The 25,475-nt window shown below is 52.0% G+C and overlaps 8 protein-coding genes across 8 annotated transcripts; 5 read left to right on the forward strand and 3 right to left on the reverse strand.

The window, feature by feature from the left end:
* Positions 1–84: 84 nt before the first annotated feature.
* Positions 85–2,914, reverse strand: STEHIDRAFT_92828 (uncharacterized protein). Its single transcript, XM_007301065.1, has 11 exons — positions 2,736–2,914; positions 2,574–2,677; positions 2,274–2,499; positions 2,117–2,216; positions 2,034–2,061; positions 1,404–1,974; positions 857–1,344; positions 632–794; positions 410–564; positions 259–354; positions 85–190 (listed from the first exon to the last, which is right to left on the reverse strand). The coding sequence occupies exons 1-6, from the start codon at positions 2,813–2,815 to the stop codon at positions 1,637–1,639; spliced, it is 876 nt and encodes a 291-aa protein (XP_007301127.1). The 5' UTR covers positions 2,816–2,914; the 3' UTR covers positions 85–190; positions 259–354; positions 410–564; positions 632–794; positions 857–1,344; positions 1,404–1,636.
* Positions 2,915–3,045: 131 nt separating this feature from the next.
* On the forward strand, positions 3,046–10,444 carry STEHIDRAFT_119154 (uncharacterized protein). The gene is made up of 16 exons (XM_007301066.1): positions 3,046–3,299; positions 3,350–5,833; positions 5,887–6,685; positions 6,740–6,852; positions 6,910–7,011; positions 7,067–7,237; positions 7,292–7,573; positions 7,629–7,712; positions 7,767–7,885; positions 7,941–8,008; positions 8,060–8,375; positions 8,432–9,110; positions 9,164–9,296; positions 9,353–9,507; positions 9,559–10,119; positions 10,171–10,444. The coding sequence occupies exons 1-16, from the start codon at positions 3,096–3,098 to the stop codon at positions 10,324–10,326; spliced, it is 6,426 nt and encodes a 2,141-aa protein (XP_007301128.1). The 5' UTR covers positions 3,046–3,095; the 3' UTR covers positions 10,327–10,444.
* A 102-nt stretch (positions 10,445–10,546) lies between these two features.
* STEHIDRAFT_51906 (uncharacterized protein) lies at positions 10,547–11,348 on the reverse strand (the record flags this gene model as incomplete). Its single annotated transcript, XM_007300438.1, has 6 exons — positions 10,547–10,736; positions 10,800–10,936; positions 10,992–11,064; positions 11,123–11,140; positions 11,195–11,246; positions 11,297–11,348. 6 exons carry the CDS (start codon positions 11,346–11,348, stop codon positions 10,547–10,549), a joined length of 522 nt encoding a protein of 173 aa, XP_007300500.1.
* Positions 11,349–11,586: 238 nt separating this feature from the next.
* Positions 11,587–16,921, forward strand: STEHIDRAFT_50993 (transcription elongation factor Spt6; the record flags this gene model as incomplete). Its single annotated transcript, XM_007300366.1, has 11 exons — positions 11,587–11,815; positions 11,881–12,325; positions 12,379–12,496; positions 12,548–13,273; positions 13,335–13,637; positions 13,689–14,021; positions 14,075–14,782; positions 14,836–15,853; positions 15,912–16,094; positions 16,150–16,280; positions 16,334–16,921. The coding sequence occupies 11 exons, from the start codon at positions 11,587–11,589 to the stop codon at positions 16,919–16,921; spliced, it is 4,782 nt and encodes a 1,593-aa protein (XP_007300428.1).
* A 353-nt stretch (positions 16,922–17,274) lies between these two features.
* Positions 17,275–18,064, forward strand: STEHIDRAFT_153936 (uncharacterized protein; the record flags this gene model as incomplete). Its single annotated transcript, XM_007301067.1, has 4 exons — positions 17,275–17,420; positions 17,474–17,624; positions 17,683–17,865; positions 17,924–18,064. 4 exons carry the CDS (start codon positions 17,275–17,277, stop codon positions 18,062–18,064), a joined length of 621 nt encoding a protein of 206 aa, XP_007301129.1.
* Positions 18,065–18,306: 242 nt separating this feature from the next.
* STEHIDRAFT_51830 (signal recognition particle protein) lies at positions 18,307–20,444 on the reverse strand (the record flags this gene model as incomplete). Its single annotated transcript, XM_007300434.1, has 8 exons — positions 18,307–18,564; positions 18,626–19,031; positions 19,102–19,350; positions 19,406–19,514; positions 19,572–19,917; positions 19,980–20,078; positions 20,135–20,302; positions 20,367–20,444. 8 exons carry the CDS (start codon positions 20,442–20,444, stop codon positions 18,307–18,309), a joined length of 1,713 nt encoding a protein of 570 aa, XP_007300496.1.
* A 169-nt stretch (positions 20,445–20,613) lies between these two features.
* On the forward strand, positions 20,614–23,333 carry STEHIDRAFT_128963 (WD40 repeat-like protein; the record flags this gene model as incomplete). Its single annotated transcript, XM_007301068.1, has 8 exons — positions 20,614–20,745; positions 21,010–21,011; positions 21,092–21,500; positions 21,558–21,704; positions 21,790–22,485; positions 22,651–22,844; positions 23,027–23,145; positions 23,227–23,333. The coding sequence occupies 8 exons, from the start codon at positions 20,614–20,616 to the stop codon at positions 23,331–23,333; spliced, it is 1,806 nt and encodes a 601-aa protein (XP_007301130.1).
* A 376-nt stretch (positions 23,334–23,709) lies between these two features.
* Positions 23,710–25,350, forward strand: STEHIDRAFT_51100 (S-adenosyl-L-methionine-dependent methyltransferase; the record flags this gene model as incomplete). Its single annotated transcript, XM_007300382.1, has 9 exons — positions 23,710–23,850; positions 23,932–24,080; positions 24,165–24,236; positions 24,318–24,338; positions 24,406–24,461; positions 24,529–24,560; positions 24,644–24,941; positions 25,078–25,212; positions 25,280–25,350. The coding sequence occupies 9 exons, from the start codon at positions 23,710–23,712 to the stop codon at positions 25,348–25,350; spliced, it is 975 nt and encodes a 324-aa protein (XP_007300444.1).
* Between the last annotated feature and the right edge of the window lie 125 nt (positions 25,351–25,475).

Here is a 25,475-nt window from a genome sequence, read left to right on the forward strand (position 1 = left end):
TTTGCCATTTGATCTTGAACATATCTTGAACAGTTGCTGTCCGCTACAACGTCGCAAACGCAACAACATTTTTCTTCTGTTCTCGTTCCCTCAGACTGCTACTTTGAACGGAACCTATCTAAGTCACTTTCCTAGGCCTCTTTGAAGCTTTTGAGACAGCGCTACTAGTACTATGGCAAGCTCTTCATCAGTATGCCTTCTCCGCTAAGTACCCAACGAGAAGAGTGACGGTGATGTTTTGCAATCACGATTAACTAGCAAAATCTCCGCCCTGTAACCGTGCGCCAACTTCGAGAGGCTACCCAAATTCACAGCACTGCACCATATACGATCGAGGGAGTGGTGATAGAGACCGTAAGTAGGTCATCATCTTCCGAATGTTTCTCGACTCAAAGTCAAGTTTCATCAGGTGTCTGTTGTGGCTATGGTCGCTAAGATTGATACTTTCCATGATAAACGGAGAGACTGGGATGTGGACGATGGCACCCCAGGTGATATACGCCTTCGTCTATGGACTAGCCACCCATTTTATAAAGCGAACGCAGATGAAATCGAAAGGATCCAGTAAGTCCACATGATGTTTATCATATATCGTATTTTCTTGGGATGACCTCTAGTTCGTGCGACTCAGGGAGTTCAGCTATGTTTGCGCGTTCGGTCAGCTAGAAGACTACAACAACGTCAGATACTTGAAAGTCAGGTCCATCAAGCCTGTCATTGACAAGCATCAGATTTTTTGCCATCTGGCGGAAGCGATGGTAGCAACTTTATACCACGAAAGTGGCCGTGAACCTGTGAGTGTGCTTTATCTTCGTCGAATGCGCTACGCGTCATATTTACAGCCATGATTCTACAGCTAAGTGTGCAAGACATGAGAGGCCTCTATTCTACAAAACAGAGTATTATAAGTGGGCCCCCGCAGGCCACCGCTATCAATGCTGGTCCTAGTCTTCTCCCTCAACACAACGCTGTCCAGTCACATATCGTCACCGCCGACACCGAACGTCTCGCAAATCCTTCAGAGCATTCGGAGAATGAATCAGACTCATTAGAGCAAGTTCAGGACGACTCGAGTGCAGTAGACGGTGACAACGACTCCGATACAGAGGACTCGGACACTGCGCGGCGTCTTCTTCCTCCAAAGTCGCCCTCTCCCTCTCTCTCACCAGAGCGCCAACCATGTTGTCTCATCGGTAGCGATCCACTGTCGTACCTCAGTTCTTTGGAACGTACTGTTCTAATCGCAGTACACAACAATGCGAGTCTGTGTCCCGGTGGAGTGCCGGTAGCTCTTATTGCAGGGGGTTTAAATGCTTCGCATGGCCCCAATCCGGGCGAGTTGTGGTGAGTGGTATTGTCAAGTACGTCGAGAGCGGTCACTGAGTCCTTCTTATGACTTCAAGGGACGCTGTTGAATCTCTCATACGTCAGGAACTCATATACACGACGGAGGATGACCTCCATGTTCTCGCGGTAGATTAGCATCATGACCATCCCCCACTGCTTAGCTTGCTTTGTTACAAAGCGTGTACAAATTACATTCCGCAGAAGTCTAAACCCAATGTATGAACTAGTTGTACAGCCATCTGTTTCCAATTCCATAAACCCGAGATTATATGTCCTAAGTTGCAGTCGATTAAACGGGCTCCTCGGAATTGACTTCCGCCGCCACCTTTTCCTCGTGGGGAGGTATGCTGGAGACGAACTGGTAGAAGTCGTCACATATGATCTTGTGCACTGCCGAAGTCGGGTGGAGGTGGTCGTACCACACATCTCCACCATACTGACGAGCAGCTGACGGGAGGAATCCGTAGATATCAGGATCATCGAGGATGCATGAGAAGGTCTGCCAAGAGGAAAAGACGAATGCGGAGACGTCTGGATGCGATTGCACGAATTTCTCGGTCTGCTTGGATAGTTCGGCGTTCCAGTTCAGATATTTGGCGGAGTAAGCTTCAGAGGCGTGATCCGGGACTGTCCAAGAGTATAAGCTCAGTCGGTCAGTGATTTATCTATGATATGACTACGCTCACTCGCAGGAGATCTTTCGATTGGAGGTACCTGCAGGATCATCAGCAACGACGCCGTGCGTTTTTAAAATGGAGAGGTAACGCACATCGATAAAGAGAAAATTGCGTGCCCCTGCCTCATACAATTTTTGCTGCAGACGAAAGAATTCTTCCAACAACGAGCCGTATTCACCCCCATTAGCGTATCTGCAAGTTCATGGCATTGATTTCGATGCGAGCATGGCAGAATATATATGTGCTCACGCGCAATCATTAATGCCAACCCATGTAACGAAAAGAGTATCCGATGGGGTCCACGGAGCCCAGTCAGGTTTTTTACCAACGTCCGGTAAGAAGTGATTGGTTATTTGACTGTTGACTCCGGAGAGGCGATGGCCGCCGACAGCATAGTCATAAACGAGTAAAGGTGCTTTGCTCCCTCGGTGAGTAGAGATGAGATGGCCGACCCAGTTTGGAAGATCAGGCTCATCTAACATAAATGACAGCGGCTTTTAGTTGAGGGGCATAATTCGATCTTCGGAATGCTCAGATTTAAGTACTGACTCCAGAGGAAATTAAAGGGCCCTGGAAATGTAACGCCGAGCGGTTTGGCCAGAGATGGATGGGGAGATCTCGAGTCGTAGCCAACTGAACTGTACGAATCTCCACTGTAGAGAGCAGGTTGTGTTGGCTATGGTAGCTGTGAGAAACAAGGATAACACGTACAATACTACTAGATGCTTTATGGCATCGAAACCTTTCCAGTCCTGAGCCAGCTGGTACACTCTTGACTTGGACACTGGCATGAGGGAAGTAAATATCACTGATATCGTATAGTAAGCAGTAGCAGCTATAACCAAGACGTTATACCAGTGAGGTATATCCCTTCGCAGAGAAGTTACTGGCAGGACGATGGGAGAAGGAAAGACACCGCGGCGATGAGCGGATACCGGATACGCGCACGTGGCAGAACGGAAGTGACGTCCGGTTAGGCTTCGCTGTGGTTGTTTGCTCTTCTCTTCCGCCACTGTGACCAGCTGCATTTGCACACTGCTTGTGCAACACCACCCTACAGCCAGGCCTATCATGTCTTGGTGGGCACCTTCGTGGCTCTCCCTACCCTCAGTTGACTTCTCGCTTCCTTCGGGAATTCAAGGCAGATTCATCTCTTTCATCCTCAAGCGCACATTAGGTCACTTCCTTAAGCCTGGCCAGCTTGACGTCCAACAAATAGACTCTCAGATCGGGTCTGGCTACGTGCAAGTTCGAGATTTGGAACTTGACTATGATGTATGTAGTACCTTTACTGTTGATGGCTTTCTATTCAACTGTTGGCAAAGGCTATCAATGCGTTGCTTGCAGGGCTCCCCGTCCAGCTGCACGATGGTTCCATCTCGTCCGTGACGGCGCGAATACCGTGGCCAAATCCACTCACTGCGAGCATAGGCCTCTCCGTACAGTCACCCCATCTCACCTTCTATCTTGATCCTGCAGCCTCCACCAAAGCTGCACCTCAACCACCCGATCTTGCAGACTCGGTTTTCAGTGTGGCCGAGTCTTTCATACACGATGAACTCACACCAGGAGAAGAGGCTACCCTGCGTGAATCTATCCATCCTGACCAACCCTTTCCTCCTGACGTGCGTGCAAACATCCCTGGTGGCCTCGATCCATTTATCAATCTGGATGAGGTGGTGCCACCCGATGTCGATCCTGCCGGCGTCTCTGTATTTGCGACATTGATTGAGCGACTTCTATCTCGGTTTGAGTTTGACATCGCTGATATTGCTATAACGCTCGTGCATCCAGGGAATGCTAGCTTTACCTTGAAGATAGCGAACGTTAAGTACGGCAAAGCGGATGATGCCCCTGCATCTGAAGGGGAGACGAGAGTAATGACCATAGGGGGGCTCGAAGTGTCATTCCAAGACCTAACACCTCTACGAAGACGAGACTCGATTCCCTTCAACAACCCACCTGCCAAGTCTTCTAACACTCACGATTCGTACTCGACGTCGCATCCCAGTCCACCGTCGCCTTCCCCACCTGCTTCACCAGAAGCTCAGTCAGATTCCGATATGGATGAGGATACGAACCTTTTGATGTCTCAGTCTCTTGCGTCGCTCCCTATGGCGTCTTCATCTGCGCGTCCAGTCTCCCCCACGAGCACTGTGGCCAGCAGCATGTTCCAGAGTGCAATCTCTACAGTCCCCGAGGAGAGTAACGCGATTTCCGATAGTGGACATATGTCCCCACAACCTGAGAAACGCCTTGAATACGATCAGCACTCTTCGCATATCTCATCGCCACTTTCTGCAGCTCTCGCAGGTCATGCAGCTCTACAGGAGGAGACATTATTCTCATTCGCTCTCGAACCTATCACCATCCAGCTTACCACATCGCTTGGCTCACGCACCACCTCGAGCGTAGAGTCCACTTCCAAAGGATCAGGGCAAGTCAGCATATCCGCCAATTTCGGCGTGCTTGCCTGTGCATTACGAGCACGGCATCTACGCAGCGCTTTAGTCGTTATGAATTCTCTACCATCGTCTCCTTCTCCACGCCATTCACAGCCTTCTCATGCGAAGAAGGTCGAATCGTCCCATCCGGTACCGTCTTCCATGACCTCTCTGCTAGACCAAGTGGAAGCCAGCTTGCATATCCGCGGGATTGTATTCCTTTTACTTCCTTCCGATTCATCACAACCACCGCCCACACCGTCTGGAGCGGGACCGGATATCACTGTGGACCCATCCTCCCTCGCGACGTTTTTCGCGCGACCCCTGGTACCACCTAAACTACCATGCGCGTTCCTACGACTCTTCGTTGACGGTGTACATGGTTCCTCATCCTTCGTCACATCGAGAAATTCCCCATCAGGTGTAGGCAATGAAAAGTCTTCAAGAAACAAACACTCATCGCCGACTACAGCTGCCTTCGTCGTGACTGGATCTCTGAGCGTACACGACATATCGCTCTGCGTCTTTCAGCTAAACTCCTCCACGACATCACCATCAGACTCCGTCGAACACATCGTTACTCCAATCTTCATCACAGATCCACATCTTCCTTCGCAGTACATTGCTCAGCACGTCGCCCCGCCTCGACTGGCAACACACAGTGGCCAACAATCTATACCTCCGCAACCCCCCCAGCTACCGTTATTTGATCTTTTGGACTGGACATCGCCGTCCAATCAAATCACCCAACCGAAGTTGTCCCGGTGGCGGGTCCGCGCGCCACATATTCACCCGTCACAGACCGCAACAGCATCCCCTCGTTCTCCTCATGTTCCGCTACCTTCGGTCGTACTAGAGAATGATGCCCCTCGGAACGCTGTCTCCATGAGATTCAAATCGTCTCGCTCAACAGCTCCGCGAAAACAAACACCCGAGGAGCGTCACGACCCAGTAATCGAAGTCGACTTCGCTCCTCTGCACATCTTTGCTGATCTGGCGCTACTCGACTGCAGCGCTAGTGGCAAACTTTCGAGCGAGGCCCTCCGGTTTTTGGACGAACTTTCCGACCTACCCGTTGCTCATGTAAATGTTTCACCGGTCCAGTCAAGTACGGAGCGCCACGACAGCGACAGCGACCTGACATCTATCGAGGATGACGGAGACGGTGGGCTTACACCTCCTGCTTCACCTCGTATGCAGCGGGCCATGCGTTTGCAGGAGGCTGCGAAAGAACGTGAGGCAGAGAAGAGGAAACGGCTGGACCGATATTGGATTGAGGATTTGGGCTTGTCGATGGACTATCGTGCGACCGAGCCGAAACCTAAGCACCAAGAATCGTCTAAGAGGCGAAGACTCAAACGAAAGGTCTGCTCACTGATCCTATTCGTCCTTCACTGTGTGCTGAACTGGCTTCTCAGGAGCCTCCCCAGAAGCCAACAGAAAGCCGGACTAACCAAACAACGGTCAGATTCCCCATAATCAGGATGGAAGTTCGGTGCCCACCCCCAATGGACTCTCCTCCTCGTTCGGGCGCTTTCGTCGTAGACGTTCATGGATTCATGTTATGCAATGGGGATTCGGCTACACAGGCTCGACCTTCTACACGCTTTTCCAGCACCGACGATACACCATCTTCACCTATGTCGCAAGGTCCAGCCACTAGGTCCACGAAGCTGCTTTCGGTGGAGTGCCAACGAGTTTTGTTTGCCGCTTCGTTAGCCGGGGAAAGCAAAGCACAATGCTTCTTGTCTCTAGGACCCATTCTCGATGACACCACAGCCTCAAGCGGCGAAGGCGATCATTGGTCCCCATCAGTACAGACACCTACTCTGCCTCCCCGACCAATTTGCTTGTCTATCTCACGGCCTCCGACATCCGCTGCAGAATCACCCAACTCGAAGACAACTGGAGCGCTTGTCGTGGCATTCGAACTACCTTCGCTTTATGTCAGTCTGTCCAAACCTGTGTTGGATGATCTGCAGTTTTGGGCGGACGATATCGCGAAACTCAGCGGCCGAGCGTTCGGGGTGACTACAGATGACGGCGACACAGAGACAGGATCGAGCGCGGATCCGAGTCTGATTGGAAGCCGCTTTTTCGTCAAGACCAGCCGCAAGAGCTCGAAGGATAGCAGCACCATACTGGGCAGTGGCCACGCAGCCCAACGCCCCGACAGTGCCTCGAGCGAAACTGTGATCAAAGCGTCCATCTCTGAAGGTATGCCCCCCGAACCATGAACCTTGATAATTAATAATAATCTCCTCCAAACAGTGTTCATCAGACTTCTGTTGCCGCGGGAAGAGAATGGATCGTCTCCTACCGAGCCTTTTGATCTGCTCTCTTCGGACATCGATGCCCTCGTCGAGCTGAAGCCGGAGGGGAAAGTAAGTGTGCGACAATGATTATACATATGTCCATCGAACTGATCGCCATATACTCAGGACGAGACCGTTATCACTCTCTCAGTAACGGACATGGCTGTTATTGATAGAGCGAGCTCTTTCTTTGTGCCATATCTGCTGGCCGCCACCCCTCGTAGCATGGTGAGCTCCAGTCGTTCTTTCTTTTATAAGAGCGCGAGCTTATTCCTGGTTTTAGTCGTCGCTCTCTAGACCATTGATTAAACTTCGCTTCAACTCGCTTACCGTGCCAGAATCTACGGCAAAGGAATCTAGGATTAGAGTCACCCTAAGCGACTTCACCTATAACTTCACTTCAGACCTTCGGTGGATCACAGACATAGAACGGTTTGTCAAATCTCCACCAGGTGTGAGTAAACAAATGTCTGTCTAGACGGTGATTATTCTGACCTTGGTATCTTAGGCATTCGAAGAAGTTGTTCCCAGCGAGAGAACTCGGGTGTCTATTAAGGTGGCCGATGGGTCTGTTAGACTCTTTGCTCCGACGCACCCTGGGGCCCTCGTTGTTCATATCGAGGATGCAGAGTTCAATACAGACATCGTCGGCGACTCTCCTGAACTTCAGCTGAGCTTGCAAGTACCAGCTCTCCAAGCACTATTGACTGACGACGCCCAGGCTGCATCTGAGCAATCTGGCGCTTCTGCCCAGAAGCTCGTGGGAGGCAAGGGGAGCACGTATTGGAAGGTTTGTTCGTCCTCAAATTTATCTCAGGATACACTGACCGATGACCCTTCATTAGAGAGCCGGACATGCACTATTGGCAGAACTCTCTGACCTGAATCTGTTGATCAGGAAGTTGAATGGTCCGCCACCGAGCTCTGAGGTACATTCGATTGCACGCGCAGGCTGGAAGAGGCTCACTCAGACGTTTGTCTAGGTCACCATCGATGGTGTCACCCTCCGCATGCATTTGTGCGCGGATACTGGAAGTGCACTAGGAGCATTTGCTGGTGACCTTGGCTCAGCATTCAGCCCAGTGGTGGACGACTCAGAACGGTTAGTTATATACGTTGCTCAAGAAGGATCGCATCATATTGACAGCAGAACGTAGGCCAACACCACCTTCGAGAGCACCTACTACGGTGTCTTCAAGACCTGATACGCAAACGGCTCTTTTGTGTAAGCCTGCTCGGATTTGTGTTGAAACCAACTTTAACGACCTGGTTCTAGCTTCTCTAGACGAACAAGCATTTTACAGGCTACCTGAGGTCGGCGCAGCCCCTGACATGATCATGGATGACCTTCCCTCCAATCCGGAATACCTCGACTCCTCGTTCGGCGCAGCTGCTGGCCTTCGCGAATTCGATGACGAGGATCTGGAGGACTTTGACGAAGGAGAGATCTTGTCGAGTTCTGCGGCTCCTGGCGACCCAGGCATCATTTCCAACGTCGGAGGCGAGACAATCAGGATGCTTCGACCCGAAGGCATTCCGATGGTCGAGAACTATTTCGAGAGTCTCCCTGCCATTTCTGAGGAGAGCCCTCAGTGAGCGATGGTTTACTTGTGCTTCAACGGAGTTACTAACAAGCTGTCTTCATAAGGTTGGGCGAGACTGACTCCCGAGTACGGGTCCGTCGCGGAGACATAACTTTGTTCCTATATGACGGTTACGATTGGGCATCGACTCGGAAAACGATAGAGCAAGAGATCAAGGAAATGAAGCGACGACTCGCGAAGATTCGACAGCTCGTCTCGAGCGGACAAACTTACGATCCCGAGGTGGATGAGACCAGCACTCTGCTCTTCAATTCAGTATACGTTGGATTGGAGCAAGATTTGGAGAATATGGAGCCCGATGCTCTCGTTGCCGCCATCGACGAGCAGCTCAAGGACGATGATGACGCCGTCAGCCAGAGTTCATGGCAGTCACTGAGACCACAGGGCCCCGGGAAGAGTGCCCCACCTCCGACTCGAAGTTCTAGCGGTGGACATCGACTAACCAGAGCGAGAGGGCCCAGCATCGAGTTCCGGTTGATGGGGCTTGATGCTGAGGTGGACCATTTTTTTCCTGAAGAAGACATCGTGTCCAGAACCTTTGCCACAGTCAGGGATATCGAGATCTTGGATCATGTCAAAACCTCTACCTGGAAGAAGTTCCTCACGGCGCTTCGATCAGATTCGCGCGGGAATGTACGCGAAACAGGCTCGAACATGGTTCGAGTTGAGCTTCGTAGCGTCAAGCCAGTACCAGGAAATCTATCTGAAGAGGCGAGACTAAGGGTATGTCATGGTATCTTCTTCACCTACACCTCTACTGACGTTGGTGCTGCCAGGCCAAGATTTTGCCGTTACGCCTCCATGTTGATCAAGATGCCTTGGATTTCTTGAAGAAGTTCTTCAGCTTCCAAGGCCCGACTCCTACACCTGCACCCCCTCCTAAACCCCCTGCCAACGAGATTTACTTCCGTACGTCTAGTGAAAACTATACGAGGTTCACAACCAGCTCTGACATAATCCCACAGAACTAGCGGAAGTGTTCCCTGTGGGTCTGAAATTAGACTACAAACCGCGACGGGTCGACTACCGCGCTCTTCGCGATGGAAAGACGATCGAACTCATGAACTTCTTCCACTTTGACGGCGCGGAGATGACATTGCGACATATCACCCTGTCTGGGGTAAGTTCGCGCTTTGTTTGTGGTGTCTTGAAGGTGCTAATGATTGTGCAGATTACCGGATGGCCGAGGTTCTTCGATCTTTTGAATGACCTATGGACGCCAGATGTTAAAGCGACTCAGCTTGCCGATGTTATCTCGGGAGTGGCACCCATAAGGTCTGTGGTGAACGTCGGCTCAGGCGTAGCAGACCTGGTGCTGCTTCCCATCGCACAGTACCGCAAGGACGGCCGCGTATTCCGAGGTGTGCAGAAGGGAGCCAGATCTTTTGTCAAGTCCACTGCGATGGAGGCAGTAAAGTTGGGAGCACGGTTGGCGACAGGCACCCAGGTCATCCTCGAGCAGACGGAGAATGTCCTTGGGAGTGCCTTCGACGAACAGATCACGGCGGAGACGGTCATTGGTTCTCCTGACGAACCCGGATTCGGACAAACAGGACAGAACTGGCCTGAAGATAGGGATACGGTGGATCTAATCAGCAAATACGCAGAACAGCCTGGAGGTGTTACGGAGGGCGTCCAGTCTGCGTATACCAGCCTCAGACGCAACCTCAACTCAGCAGCACAGACTATCCTGGCAGTGCCTATGGAGGTGTATGAACGGTCGGGCAATGGGGTATGTCTTTGTTGTTTTTCTGACAGAATTGTCATTGACATTCCTTACAAGGGTCCTGTCCGTGCCGTTATACGAGCTGTACCGATAGCGGTCCTCAAACCTATGATTGGTGCAAGCGAAGCTGTCAGTAAGACCCTTCTTGGTCTTCACAACTCGATGGATCCCGAGGTTCGACTGGAGAACGAAGCGAAGTACAAACAGCGCTGAGAGTTAGGGAGCCTCTGATCGTCTTATGGAAATTTTCTCATCTTTCGTGCCTCCTGTACAATAGTCTTGAAACCTTCAGATCGCTAGTGATGATGCCGATGAAACCACGCCATGTGTATTAAAGCCGTGATAGAGATCCCATGTGGTGGCACAGAATATGAGTATGAAACGAAAGCAAATACAAGGATGTCGAACAAGAACAGAACAAAACAAGATACACTCAACCATCGATATCCATGCCCATAGAACGCCCCTCCCCTCCGATGAGTGCGCTTCTCGATTTTGTGGGAACCTTGATTTTCTCCTTGACCTTCTCTGCGGATGGTGAGGTTGACACTGGCTGGAGGAGCTTGACCGATTCCATGGTCTTTTTCCGGTGTGCGCGAACCTTCTCCTTGTTTTGTAGCATTCTGCATATCAGAGTGGTTAGTTGAATTGTCAAGATTGAAACCACAAAGGAGGGCAAGGCGCACCTGTTTTTCCAGAAAGCATGCTCCCTCCTCGCTTTGATCTCTGCCACCCGCTTCATGGCCTTGATCGTGGTCTGGACGAGTTCGCGGTCGTAGCGTACAGGAACATTTCTCCGCTTCTCAAAGTCAATTGTTGAGTCCTAACAAGGTTCGGGACGATGAGTTAGGTCCGGAAGTAGGAATGAGCAGACGCACGATGGTCATTTCTTTTCCAGCTGCTTTCCTGAAAGCCTTCGTCCATCTCACTTTACGAGGGTTACGCTTCATTCTACGGCACAAAGGTGAGCAAACGGTTGGACAGCAAGCTTATCAGTGTCAACGCATACTTAAAGTTCTTATGACATCTGGGGAACAAATGTTAACAAGAAGACAAGGATGTTGATAAGAGCTGTACTCACTTTGAGGTGCAGAAACGGAAAACCTTTGCATCATTTCTCACAAAAGCCGAACCTTTGGTTCGTTGAGCACTGTAGATCAAATAAATCAGATAAAAAGCGTACCATGACCAGGATATACGCTTTTCGAGCAAAAATAGCACTTTTCGACACGCATGGCTGACTGAGGATGGGAGGAGAAGGGGCACTGATGTGTACACAGAAAGTCTCGACTTCGTGGTTTTCGGGCGCACGGCACTTGCCGGAGATGACTAAGCTGACCTCGAGCAACGAATAACGCCACAAGCGGGACGCCTTTTGAAACCAACTCGACGGTCGACACCGTTCCACTTCCACCCGTCATGTCTTCTCCTCTGCCACAAGACTCGCCGGAGCTTCCAGTCATAGACAATTCTATGCAAGTTGACGGTCAGGGCGAAGACGAAGAGGGCGAAGAGGCCGAGGCCGCGGCACCCCCGTCAGAAGACAGCTCTGAGGAACCGGAGGAGGATGCGGAGGAAGAACGCAGAATACGGGAAGGGTTCATCGTCGATGAAGATGATGACGAGGAGGAGGATGAGGAGGAGAATAGTGAAGAGGAGCGTAGGAGGCGGCGCAAGAGGCGCAAGAGGCGTCATCGCAAAGGTGAACTTGTCTTCCTCCACCTGAACCCTGTTCTCCGGTCACAGTCGCTTACACCCTTATAACAGTTGATGAGGACGAGGACGAGGGACTCGAGGAAGATGATCTCGAACTTCTTGAAGAGAACACTGGAGGCACGTTCGCACGCAGCAAGACCAAGCTGACCCGTCTTCGTCGCGGACGCGATTCAGAATCACCCCCACGAGCCTCGTCGTCCAAGCGTAAGGCCGTCGTCATGTCCTCCGATGACGACCTGGATGCGGACGATTTGGAACTTCCCCAAGTTCAGGACATTCAACGCATTTGGGATGATGAACGGGCAGCGGCTGGGAGGGACGAGGACGAGGATTTGGACGACATGGATAATTTCATTGATTACGACGAGGATGAGGATGGAGCTGGAGGCATGGACGAGGAGGAACGCGAGGAGAGGAGAAGGGAACGCCGGAGACTGGAGAAGGAGCGACGAAAAGCCCTTGGGTCGCGCCCTGAACTAACGGGCATCGACGCTAAGTATGTCCAGTCTTTGAGTCCCTCTTCTGGCTGTCTGCTAACACTACGTCCAGTGCATGGGATGAAATTCATGAAGTATTCGGTGACGGTCATGACTATGACTGGGCGTTGGCCGACGACGAGGACGATTTCAAGGAGGAGCAGGTCAAACCCGACATGAACTACCAAGATGTAAGCCCTCTGTTTTGTGGTACTCTGCACCTATGCTTACCTGTCATTTAGGTTTTCGAACCCTCGGAAATTCGTGCTCGGCTCCTTACAGAGGATGATGATCTCATTCGCGCTCGAGACATACCTGAGCGCATGCAGCTAGCGACGTCTACCCTTTCTCAATCAACTTCCCTGTCCATGCACCAGACATTCGCAGACGAGGATATCGATGAAGCGGCGACTTGGGTTATCACCCGTATCGATTCCGAAATAGAGCGGGAGTTCTTCCGGCCGGATGGTCAACATTTCGATCGTTTGGAGGACCTTGTCTCCGCCGTCGCATACTCTTTGCGCCTTCTTTTCATCCAGGAATTCGAGGTGCCTTATATCTGGACTCATAAGCGCGACTACCTCACTTGGTTCCATGCGAGCGACATCCGTACTCAGGTCAATCTTCTCAACTTGGAGCGACTCTGGCGCGTGTATTATCTGGGACAAAAGTATCGAGCCTTACTCGAGCGACGACGAGCTCTAGAAGCCCTCTACACCCGGCTTGGTGTTTCGGACGAGCACTTCGAGAACGAGATACGCCGGAAGATCGATAGCGTGGAGGTTATTGCGGACACTACGGAATGGTTGGGTTTGAAGTACAAGGATGAGAAGAAGCACAAGAAGTCGTTCGAAATGCACTTTCATGACGATGAAGAGGAGGCGGAGCCGGACAAAAAACGGAAACTTCCCAGTCGTTCTTCTGGATATGAAGTGGCCAAGAAGAGCGTTATTTCCAACTTGGCAGAGGTAAGCTTTGCTGGCGTTAGGCCTCACCACACGTAGGCTGGTATTAATCCATTTTTGTTAGGGATTCGGCATCAAACCCGAAGAGATCGTCATGAACTTCGTTTCATCTGAAACCGCGCACTTCGTCGAGAATCAAGATCTTGCACCAGAGGCGTACGCTGATCAGTTTGTGGATCCGGACCCTACCAAAGCATTACCAGTCGCGGAGCTTCTTCGACGGGCACGAATGATCATCGCGACCGAGCTCGGTAAGGATCCACTCCTAAGGCAGGAGATGCGACAGGTCTTCAAGGACCACGCAAGAATCTCCGTTCTACCAACCGAACGCGGAGTGAACAAGATCGACGAGCATCACCCATACTTCGTACGCTGGCCATCTCTTCGCTCTGGGACTTAATCTGATAGTTTTTTCCAGGCATTCAAGTACCTATACCAGAAGCCCGTCGTGGACCTCCGGGAGTCGTCTCAGTTTCTCTATATGCTCGCAGCGGAATCCGAACACCTCGTCACGATCACAATCTTCCTTCCGGACGAGGCAAAGGCCAATTTCTCTCGCCGTTTGGAAGAAGCCTTCGCGTCGGACAGCTACACTGATACGGCCCGAGCCTGGAATGCGGAGCGCTTGCGCGTCATTAACGAAACCGTTGAGCAGCATTTGCTTCCTGTCGGAGCCAAGTGGACTCGAGAGTGGTTGAGAGACGAGGTAGAAGACCTCATGGCGTCGAGATGTGGGGACACTCTGCGCGAGGTAAGCTTGATGACAACTCTCCTTGCACTTCCGCTCAACCTTGGACCTCTCAGCGCATCGATGTCGCCTCCTACAGACCACCAGAGGCACCCGAGGGGATACCCTGGGTACTGGCAATGTCTTGGGGCAAGGGTGACCCTCAAAAAGACGCCATAACCTGTGTCGGCTTCGACGACGGTGGACGCTTGCGCGAACATCTCAAAATTGACAACCTCCAAGATGCGGATCCAAAAGCAGAACTTTTAGAACTCCTGAGAAAGCGCCCTTGGAACGCTGTCGTTATCGGAGGTTTCTCGATGACAACCACGAAGCTTTTCTCTCTCGTCAAAGAGTTCCTTCATTCCCCTCCCGAAACAAATCGGGATCCGAATGAGTTTCAGCACATCGCTCTCATGTACGCCCAGGACGAGACCGCGCGCATATTTCAGCATAGTAATCGGGCTGCGGAAGAGTTTCCTTCCTGGCCACCCATTGCCAAGTACTGTGCAGGACTCGCGCGTTATGTTCAGAGTCCTCTTAACGAGTATGCCGCTCTCGGTCCCGACATTACGTCAATCTCGTATGAGGAGGATCATCAACAACTCATACCGCGCGAAAAATTGTTGTTCGCCCTGGAGCGAGTCCTGGTCGATGTCACGAACGCAGTGGGTGTGGACGTCAATCGTGCGGTCAATGATGCGTATTATCAGCACCTTCTACCATTCGTCTGCGGGCTCGGACCGCGGAAAGCCCAGGTCCTTGTCAAGAAGATTGCGAGCCTGGTCTGTCTAGTTTTGTCTTATTTTTGAACCTGCACTCATCGTCGTCAATCTAGGGAGGCACTCTCATTAGTCGCGATCAGTTCATTCGCGCAGAACTTCTGACGACGAAGATTTTCTTGAACGCTGCTGGTTTCCTTCGCATAGTACAAGAACATATGGAGAAGCCCTCGAAGAGTCGTCACGATGACGACACGGTCCAGGATCCTCTTGACGACACCAGGATCCATCCTGAGGATTACGATTTAGCGCGAAAGATGGCCACCGATGCTCTGGAACTCGACGAGGAAGACATCCATGGAGAACACCCATCTCACGTCGTCTCGTTGATCATGCAGGATGCGGACAATGTCAGGAAGCTCGACGAGCTAAACCTCGATGATTTTGCCGTCAGTCTGATGGAGTCTGGCGGTGAACGCAAACGACTTACGCTTCAACTTATTCGCGAGGAGCTCATCAACCCATTCGCGGAGAAGCGGAAGCCAATGCCATCACCGACACCTTGGGAGGTTTTGACAATGCTGTCTGGCGAGACTCAGAGGACGTTGCGTGTTGGCTTAATCGTCGCCGTCATGGTTGTTCGCTTCCCAAAGGGCAATATCGTCGCCGTGCGCCTTGACTCGGGGATCGAAGGTGTCATTGGTTCCCACTATTTGACTGATAATGGCACAGAGAAGGCAGAGGACGTCGTCAAGAGGGGTCAGACCATTCCGGGCGTCATCATTCACGTCATTACAGACCTTCCGAACAACAAATTCCTGGTCGAGCTTTCGTCAAGGCCGACGGACGTAGCAGCGGGCGACAGTCAGTTCAGAAGAGTCAAGCACGACGACGCCTGGAATCATTCTCAGTGGGAGCGCGACAAGGAAATTCAGGCGAGGAAGAAACGCGCCGAGGTCGACAAGACGCGTCGCGTCATCAAGCATCCGAACTTCCATAACTTCAACTCGTCGCAGGCTGAGACTTACTTGGACAAACAACAACGGGGCGACGTGGTCATTCGTCCATCGTCCAAGGGGGCTGATCATCTGGCCATCACTTGGAAGGTGGACGACAAGCTCTACCAGCACATCGGTAATTAAGGTTTTCTTTTGCGTCGTCGCGTCTTCTATGCTGACGCTCGTTTGACTAGACGTTGTGGAGCCTGATGCTGATCCTACTGGTCAGAGCATTGGTACTAGGTTGATCATCGACGGAAAATACGAGTTCTCTGACTTGGACGAGTTGATTGTCAACCATGTTCAAGCAATGGCTCGTCGCGTCGAGGAGCTTATGGCCTTCGAAAAGTTCAAGGCCGGTCCAGAAGACGAGCTCCGTAAGTATCTTTACGGTTTCTCTGCGCCCGTTTCTGAATCTTCCACATCATTCAGATCTCTTCCTCAAGAACTTCGTTGCCGCCAATCCTTCGAAGAGTGCATACGGATTTGCTCTCAACAGGAAGCGACCAGGACACTTCAGTCTCTGCTTCTTGGCCAACAAGAACGCTACTATTCAAACCTGGGTACGTTGTCCATCGCTTATCTGCAGTGGCTTCGATTCTAATCACCACCTCAGCCTGTACGAGTTGCTCCAGAAGCATACTATCTCTTCGATACACCCGCGACGGGTGTTCCGGAGCTCTGCAACGCGTTCAAGGTCCGCCACATCCACGAATCTAAAAATGCAGGTAGCGGCGCAGGTGGGAAGACCGCTTACGGAGGTCGCACACCTGCACGAACGCCAGCTGCTGCACTGTCGGGTATGACTCCTGGGCGAATGTCGGTACGGCAGCCCGCACGTACGCCCAATCCCTATGCAGCACCCCCTCCGGTCCCTAGTCGTACACCAAACCCCTATGGCAGCGCCCCACCTCCCTCGGCAGCTTCTCGAACACCCAACCCGTATCCTCCCCAATCATCTCTTCCCGTACCCCCTGGTATGCCGCCCTCGTATCCTCCCGGGGCTGGATTCGGGATGCCTCCGCCACAAGCCCCACCGTACGGATTCCCAGGTGCACCTCCAGCATGGGGAGTGCAGCCGCCTGCTGTGCCTAATGCATTCGGGCAAGCACCCCCAGACCCACATGGTATGAATCCAGCTCGTGCGGCGATGATTCAGGGTGCTCCTACGTGGGGTGCTCCCAATGGGTCTGCTGGATGGTAATGTGTTTGGTTTGGTTTTGGACGTTTAAGGTTCTTTAGTTCTTCTGTAGCGCATCTGTACTGTATAGCTTGCTCTCTATGAATCTTTTATTATCAGGAGTGCATGCTTCGACTCCTCTGACTTACTGAGAATCCATGCTCAAAAAATGGCATTTGTTGACTTGCCGAAGTAGGTTGTACAAAAGACGTGTGACGTCATACATTGATCCTACTGAGTGCCACACCGCTGTCACACCGCTGCCACACTCAGTGATCGTGGCCGACGCGTTGCGTAGTATTGTCCACGTCAGTCCCCTTTGGTGTGCACCACTACATTGTTTTTGGCCGCTGTCTATCTCTATCTGGAGCCCCAAAATGACAGACGCTATAGAAATGGACGAGCTGAATCGCAGACGTCCGCCAGTTCACCCAGATCTTGCCACTGAGCGCAACCAGCAGCCCTTTGACGATGACACCAAGGATAGCACTCTTTCAGCCTGGAGCTGGGTTGCAGCTTCGATGTTCGTCGCTATTCTGCGTATTGCTCCTACTGCACTCATATGCACACCTATAGACTATCGCTGTGGTCCATCATGTTGATGTTATTTCCTCGATTCTTGCTCTTCGCTGCCGAGGAAGGACAGACCCTCACTGGATTCGAGTCCTTCCTGTCGGTCCACTTTGGGATTCTTTTAGCCGGAGTATCTGCAGGTCTTATCATCCATGTACGTACGCCGTTCAAACTTTTTGTCCTATTCCATGACTGACGCGTCGTATGAGTAGATACCTTCTGCCCATCCAGTTCCCAGGCTCGAAGACACGACGCCCAATCATCCTCTGCTCGTCATCACGACTGTGACTACATCACTAAGCGCTTTCATAGCGTATAATACACCTGGTCTGGGTGGTCTTCCGGTTTTATATTCTGCATGTACCGGCACTATTGGTTTATGGGGTTTATGGGCGGTGAGCTCCCACGTCACGCTCTCCGTTGCAGAGAATGTCTGACTTTTACTTTGTGCAGATCACTTTTGGGAATGCTGGTCTGATATCGAATAAGACGGGAGCCGATAAGCACACGAGCTCCTTTATTTTCGGAAATAAGTCGTCAGCATCAGCGCAGAAGAAGGCGTGGAAGAAGGACCAGAAGAAGAGGAGTATTTAGCTCCTTGTCGGCTGTGAGTTATATATGATCTGGGATAATGCATTACACTCTGTATCTATTTTGACTTGTATCATACTGGATTGCGCCTTGAGACACTTTGCGTCTTGATATGATGTTAGTTCGTCACCTCAGATGTAGCGTGCGAGCAGGTGAAAAGTACATAGCGTGAATCGTAATACAATGTAATCAAAAGTAAAACCTTGTCCCAACCAAGAAGTAACGATACAGATGAACGTATTGTACTATCGGCCTCCTGATCCCCCGCCCATGCCGCCCATCATCTTGAACATGTCTGCCATGTTGGGCATACCGCCACCCAGTCCTCCGAGTCCTCCAAGCCCTCCCATTCCGCCACCCATTTGAGACATCATCCGTTGCATCTCTTCCATGTCCATGTCTCCGCCGCCCTGGCTCTGCATCAAGGTCTTCATCATTTCCTGCAGACCTCCACCACGCATCTGTTTCTGCATATTCTGCAACATCCCGGGAGGCATTGCGCGCTACGGGGGTTAATGTCAGCCTCGGACAAAACGATACCAGAAGAGGAGTACGCTGACGCACCTGCATCGCCTGTATCTGAGCTTGCGTAGGCATCCCATTAGCACCGCGCCCGCGGCCACCGGCCGCTGACTGCATCTTCTGCATCGCCGATAGCCAACCGTTCTTTCCGCCAGCTTGTTTCGCCATATTGGCCATCATCTGGTACTGACAGAGCAGCTCCTCGACTTCACGCACGCTCGTGCCACTTCCTCTCGCCACACGTGTGACACGCCATGTCAAGTCCACGGGCTTGCCGTCCTTTCCCATCTCCAAGAAAAGAGAACCATCGGAATCCAGTTCGGCGGAGGTCATGCTGTCGGTAATGTAGATCATTCGCTTCATGCGCATTGAACCCTCCTCGTCCGTGCCGGCCAGCATGTCTTGAGGAAGACCGGGAATCATCGAAGCAATCTTCGATATCGGGCCCCTAGGTTAGATCAGTATACGGCGTGATAACGATAGACGAGGCGTGTTCGACGAGAATAGAAAAGGCGTACATGTTCATGACATTCTGGATCTGTTCCCGCCAGTCTCGAATACTGAGCTTTCCTTCCTCCAACTTCTTCGCCATCTCCTTTTGACGATCGGGATTCTGAGTGGCGAGGTCCTGCATGTGTTCCATGAGGCCCTGGACGTCACCCATGCCCAGAAGTTTCGAGATGAAGGGTTGAGGTGAGAACTTGTCTAGATCGGTGAGATGCTCTCCCGTTCCCAGGAAGATGATAGGAGTTTTGGTTGCGGCAACTCTGAGAAAGTTCAATCAGTCGTAGCGAAGACTATTCTGACACGAGTTGAACATACGCTGAGATGGCTCCTCCGCCCTTGGCGTGGCCGTCCATTTTGGTGACGATGATTGCGCCAAAGTCTGCACTCTCTTTGAAAGCGCTACTCTGAGCCTCAGCCGCCTGACCTAGAGCGCAGAATGAGACATAACATTTTCCAAACAGTAGCAAGGGCCTCGACTTACCGATACTCGCATCCATAACCAGCACTGTCATATCTGGTTTCACGGCCTTCCCGATTTGCACCATCTCCTCGAAAAGCTCTCCCTCCTGCTTGTGCCTACCTGAGGTATCCACGATGATCACCTCGAACTTCTCCTTCTTGAACTTTGCGACACCCTGGGCAGCGATAGAGACGGGGTCCGTTTCCGTGTAAGAACCAAAGTACGCCACTTTCGCCTTCGTGGCGGACTGTCGAGTCTGATCGAAGGCGCCAGCACGGAACGTATCCGCACAAACAATACATGATTTGAACCCTCGCTTTTGGTAGTGAACGGCGAGCTTTGTGCATGTTGTAGTTTTACCGTTGCCCTAAAGATGACGAGAAACTGGTCGTGCAAAGCTCAAAAGAACTCATGCGAGTGTGGACGTACCTGCAAGCCAACGGCCATGATAACATTTGGGTGACCTTTTCGAGGCTTATAAGGCTCTACTCCTGGGTCGACGAGGTTGACGAGCTCATCGAAGATAGCCTAGGTGCACACGTCGTCAGTGACAAACGGATCGAGGCGCTACGTTCGCCACACACCTTCTGAACGACATTCTTCCTATTAACTTCCTTCACCTTATCACCGCTACTCTCCAGTGATGCTTTGACTTTTGCCTTGACCTTTTGGCGAAGTTGCGAAACGAGCTTGACGTTGACGTCAGACTCGAGGAGTGCGGCACACACTTCCTTCAGTAATGCATCGAGCACCTATTGATGGGCCACGTTTACCGCATAAGAAAATGCGCCAAAAGCAAGTGATATATGTTCGCACCTTGTCATCGACCAGGGATGCTCTGTTGAGCGACGAGAGGGCCGCATTGAGTTTCCGGCCCAAGTCAGCGAGAACCATACTAGTGAGTTGCGGACAACGAGAGGACTATCAATGACCGTGGGAGTCTCGTCCCAGGGTTCATCAATGACCAATTCCCTTATTGGCAGGAAACGTGTCGCGGCTTGCGCTCGCGTCGATCTTGAATCGAACCGCGACGGGCCACAGCGCAACACAACAAGAGCACATCATGGCGAGCGACGATGAAGACACGGAGACTATCGGCGATGGTGACTTTGACGACTACGAGGAGAACGAGATTGATGAGGATATCTTAGACGCGATAGAGGCCGGGGCTGACGATGCTAGCGATGGCGACTCAGTGCGTTCATCCTTCTATGCCATTGCCACTAATATCTCATTCTCTCCAGGAAGGACTCGATGATGACAATGACTCTGACGATTCGTCCGAAGAAGACGAGGATGATGACCAGCCTGCGGCCATAGCCAACGAGGCGCCACCACCCCCTATACCCGCCACCCCCGCCATTGCTGTAAAGCGGGCCACACCACCTCCACCACCTCTGCTACCACCATCACCCGCAGCAGCACCTTCGCCTCCTGCAGAACCTTCCAGATCACCTAGAGGTATGTAGACGTCACTATACCGGTTGGTGTTCTCGGTTTGATACATCGTTCTTCAAAGCATCCACCCCTCCATCCCGAAGTCCGCCCAGACGGAAGCGTTCTCCTTCCCCTGCTGCAAGGCGAAGAGCAGCTCTTCGCACCTCGATATTTTTTCCGAAGTCCTACCAGGTGGAAGCTATTGCTGCTCTTCCACATCCAGTGCCCACGCACGCACTTGCAGCTTCCCCATGTATGTTGCACCTTCTGACAGGTTCCGAGGATGGCTACGTGCGCGACTACGACATCTTTAGTGCCGTCAACGGCAAGGTTTTTCTATCTGCTCCTCAAAGGCATCATGCAGGCGTTGTGGAAGGAATTATGAAGGCGGGCCAGATACGGTCGTGGTGGGAAAACCCTGCTGGACCCGGAGATGGAGGCGACTCGGACCTGTCTCCTGTGCATAGCTTAGCCATTCACTCTGACGCACTATGGGGTCTGGCTGGAACCAATGTTAGCAAGTTGCTCTTTCCTAATTCTAACCCGAGAGACTCACTGTGTTACCTCCAGACAGGTCATGTGAACCTTTTTACTGTTCGTCATGAGCCTGGCCGTCACATCACAAGTTTGACAGGCCACCGCGGCCCAGTGTCAGCCTTGTCACTCCAACACGATGAGAAGGGGTTCTTCTCGGCAGGATGGGATGGTGATGCCTTGGTATTTGCTTCCCTTTCTTTTCTTCTGAATTGCGCCCAATGTACCGATCATACCCTCTTTTTTCTCGTCTTGCGACTTTGTCCAGCAATGGGACCTAAACACCGGTCAAATCGTTCGTCGTCTCACTGCACATGGAGCACAGCTAGCAGCACTAGCAGTTCGACCTCTTGCTTCTGATTATCCCCAACTGGCTCAGGGTCCTCTAGTAAACATCTCGGTGAATACTCAGGCTGTCTCCGAGGATACGAAACCATCTCAGCTTCCTTCGACTCAAGCGAAGACGGAACCGCTTGTGACTGACTTACCTACAAACCTTGGCGGTGGCTCGTCCGCCTTACCCTCCAGTTCCCAGCAGCCTCATCAGCAGGCCCCTGCTCCAGACGTGGATTCTAAATCAGACGCATCTTTCGATCCTCTTTTCGACGCTGAGCCTGACGCCGATGGCGAAGCTGACACCTTCCGAATGGTAGCCTCTCCAACTCCGGAGATGAAACTCTTACCACAGTCGCTTGCCATGCCTGCCTCCAACTCTGGGCCTGCATTGCACCTTCCGTCGACAGGACCTCCTGTACAGACACCTCAAAGGCCGGCTCCCATGCCGAAAAATGCCCCTCCTTTGCTAGACCGTGTCTCTTGTGCGGCCTATTCTCCGGATATCTTGATGACGGCTGCAATGGATGGCCAAGTTGTCCTTTGGGATCTGCGTGTCTCCGTTCCAGGCCCAGGCCGAGGAGTTGGACGACTTTGGATGAGCGAAAAGACGCCGCCATGGTGTTTATCCGTGCGTAGTATTTCTCTTGACCCTTTTTTGATCAGCGGGAAAGCTTTGTGCTGGAGCCTTGAAGGTTCTGTGGGGCAGTCCCTCGCGCCACACTTCTAGCTCAAAGCTTCTTTCCATTATGCAGTTACTGGTCGTCTGACTAGAACGTTTGAACCTCATTCGCAGGCATGTTGGTCCGTGAATGGCGCCCAACTGTACGCCGGCAGAAGAAACGGAACTATTGACGTGTGGGATGTGCGACAACTTGGGACTTCTGGTCCGGCCGAGGTCCCCCGCCTTTTGAAGACGTTGAAGAACCCCAGCAGCTCTGGAGTCGTCAGCTGTGTAGCGGCGTTCCCGGATGGGCGACACATTGCATGGTGAGCCATATTTTTCAATGTTTGGGCTGAGAACGGGCGGGTATGAGAATAGTCAAGTGTGGTGCCACATGATGCTCTAGCCGCATCCTCGTTGAAGCTGTGTTTGCCGTCCCTAGCCATCACGCTTTTCTGCTTTCAGAGAAACTCCATTTGGGAACGCAGAGCTGATGTGCCGCTTATAGTGCATCCAACGACAATATTCGACTGTGGAACGCTGCAGAGGCTGGGGAGGGCGAGACGCGAGGGAGGGTGCAGTTTAAGATTATTCCAGGACATCATGGTGGAATAGTCTCACAGATGGGTGCGTACCGGTTCTGGCATGGAAACGTCATTTCGTTCAAGTTTAGGTTCACTCATTTGCCCCGGTCAACTCGCCGTACAGTAATTGATCCAGGTGCACGCTTCCTCGTGAGCGCAAGTGGGAATAGGGGTTGGCACGGGGACGCTACCCGCACGGTTTTTGTACATGACATTAAGACCATCCTTTGACTGTGTGTTGCGTCGCCCGGATTCGTTTGTCGAAGCGGTCTCGTGTGCGGGGTGGCGGCTGGTGTTTTGAGGCTAATGAAATCCAGAGGAGTGGCGTGAATGAGGCAAGTGCGGCTGAGCGGCGGACAGGCCGAGACGGTTCGCATGTTCCCCGGGGACAAGTAGCTTTACACATTTCCAATAGTACCTCTTACGGCAGCATGTACGGCATCCCGATGGGATCTTATGGGGGTTGGTGTACACATCATCAGCCTCTTTCACTGTTTGTACAAAATCTCGCGCATGGGTCGGAATACACCCACAACTCGCCCTCTCACCCTCTCGGGAGTTGCTCTACGCTTTCTCTAACATCTCTCTAGCTCAAGTCCGCTCCCGAATGTGTCCTCGATGCGTTCCTGTAGAGCTCCCTGTTCTCAACGATAGCGAGTCGAAGCGCTTCTTTAGAGAGGTCTTTGGTCGTTCAGTCAATGTCCTCAACGACCGCTACATCTTGCCGGCCGATGATGATGAGCTGAAGGTAAGTGTGCTATGTCCTCTTGCACCCAGAATATCGTGGCCAAGAATGAGAGCACGGCTGACTATCACTGGGGACCTGAAGCGTTTCGACATTTTCCATAGGATGATTAAGTTCGTCCTGGGCAGCAAAAATTACGTCGGTCCAGCCGACGAAATACTGTCACCCGAAAAGGGTGCTCTGTTAAAGGAGAAATTGCGAGTTTTAGATTTAGGTACAGGCGGAGGGACTTGGTGAGTGCTTTGCTCCGATGGGAACCAGGCTGTGGCGACTTCATGCTGACTGGTTCATTGATGCTATGGCGAAATGAAATGAAGGGCCATCGAAATGGCAGATGAATTCCCCCATGTGGAGGTCACAGGAGTCGACCTCGCCCCTCTGCAGCCGAGGTAAGCTCAAAGCTCAAACCTTGGTCCAGTCGTGTGCGCGCTCGGTACAAACCTCCTTTGACTCACTGGCTATTTCTGCAGGATGGTTCCTCCAAATTGCATGTCAGTCACGTTCTATATCGCCCCTTGTCTAGGCTCTCCTCTCATAGCCGCCTCTGCTCGAGCTCAGCTTTGAGCTCTGCGATCTAGACCAGGGCTGCATACCATACCCCAGTAACTCGTACGGTACGTCAGTGATACGTTTCCACTCCACTGCCATCTGATCTTCTCAATTGACCTCCTGGATGAATAGAAGTCGTGCACGCTCGCAACATGCATGCCGGAGTTCGTCATACCCATCTTTTTTGGGACTCAAACACTATTCTTACTCGTTTCGGATTACTGCATGCACGATCCTCCCCAAACAGATCCACGACTATCCATGGTTCGTTCGAGAACTGACCCGTATACTACGCCCGGGTGGTCTTCTCATTCTCATCGAGTTCGACCTCTGCCCAATCGCGGACGGCCAGTTCGCTCCCACACCCACAAGATCGGGCATTCCAGGCTGGTGCAAGCTCCAGGAGGAGACTAAGCGATGTCTGAAGATGCGGGGCGTCGACAGTTCCGTCCCCGAACGCATGGCAGAGTTCGTGGACAACACCGGCTGGTACGAGAGCGTGCGCCAACAGCAGGCTGACATCCCCATAGGATTCTGGCCAAAAGGTACGTTTGCGCTCTGCTCAACCTATCACGCGATCATCGCACTCACGCCTTCCTTTTTCGTTAATCTTTTAACTCCGTAACTTTGACTGAATGGTATACCATCGTCTCGTGAACTCGTCTACCGCCACCGACAAAGATCCGACTCTGCTGACCGTGGGCCAGCTCGCATGGATGAACTGGGATATGTTGTTGGTCGCCGTTCGTCCCTTGCTTCTGTCCTCAGGGTTGTCCGAAGCCGAAGTCAACGTTCTCATCGAGGACGCCCAACGAGGTTAGTCTACCTGTTCTTTTGTCGGATATCAATAAACATGAAGTGTTGAACGTCACTATGACCGCAGATCTGTATTACCCATTAGTTCACATTGCGAGCAGACTGTATGTCGTGCACGCCATCAAAAAAGATTCGTAGAGCCGGTGCCTCTATACACACATACTACTATCACGGACACCGCTGCACTCATATCGCCTGGGACTTTGTTGTGTTCATTCTTCACGGATGTCTACTTTCACTTTGCATTTTGTCAACCTTGCTGT

Source organism: Stereum hirsutum (assembly GCF_000264905.1).
Source record: "Stereum hirsutum FP-91666 SS1 unplaced genomic scaffold STEHIscaffold_3, whole genome shotgun sequence".
NCBI lineage: Eukaryota > Fungi > Basidiomycota > Agaricomycetes > Russulales > Stereaceae > Stereum > Stereum hirsutum.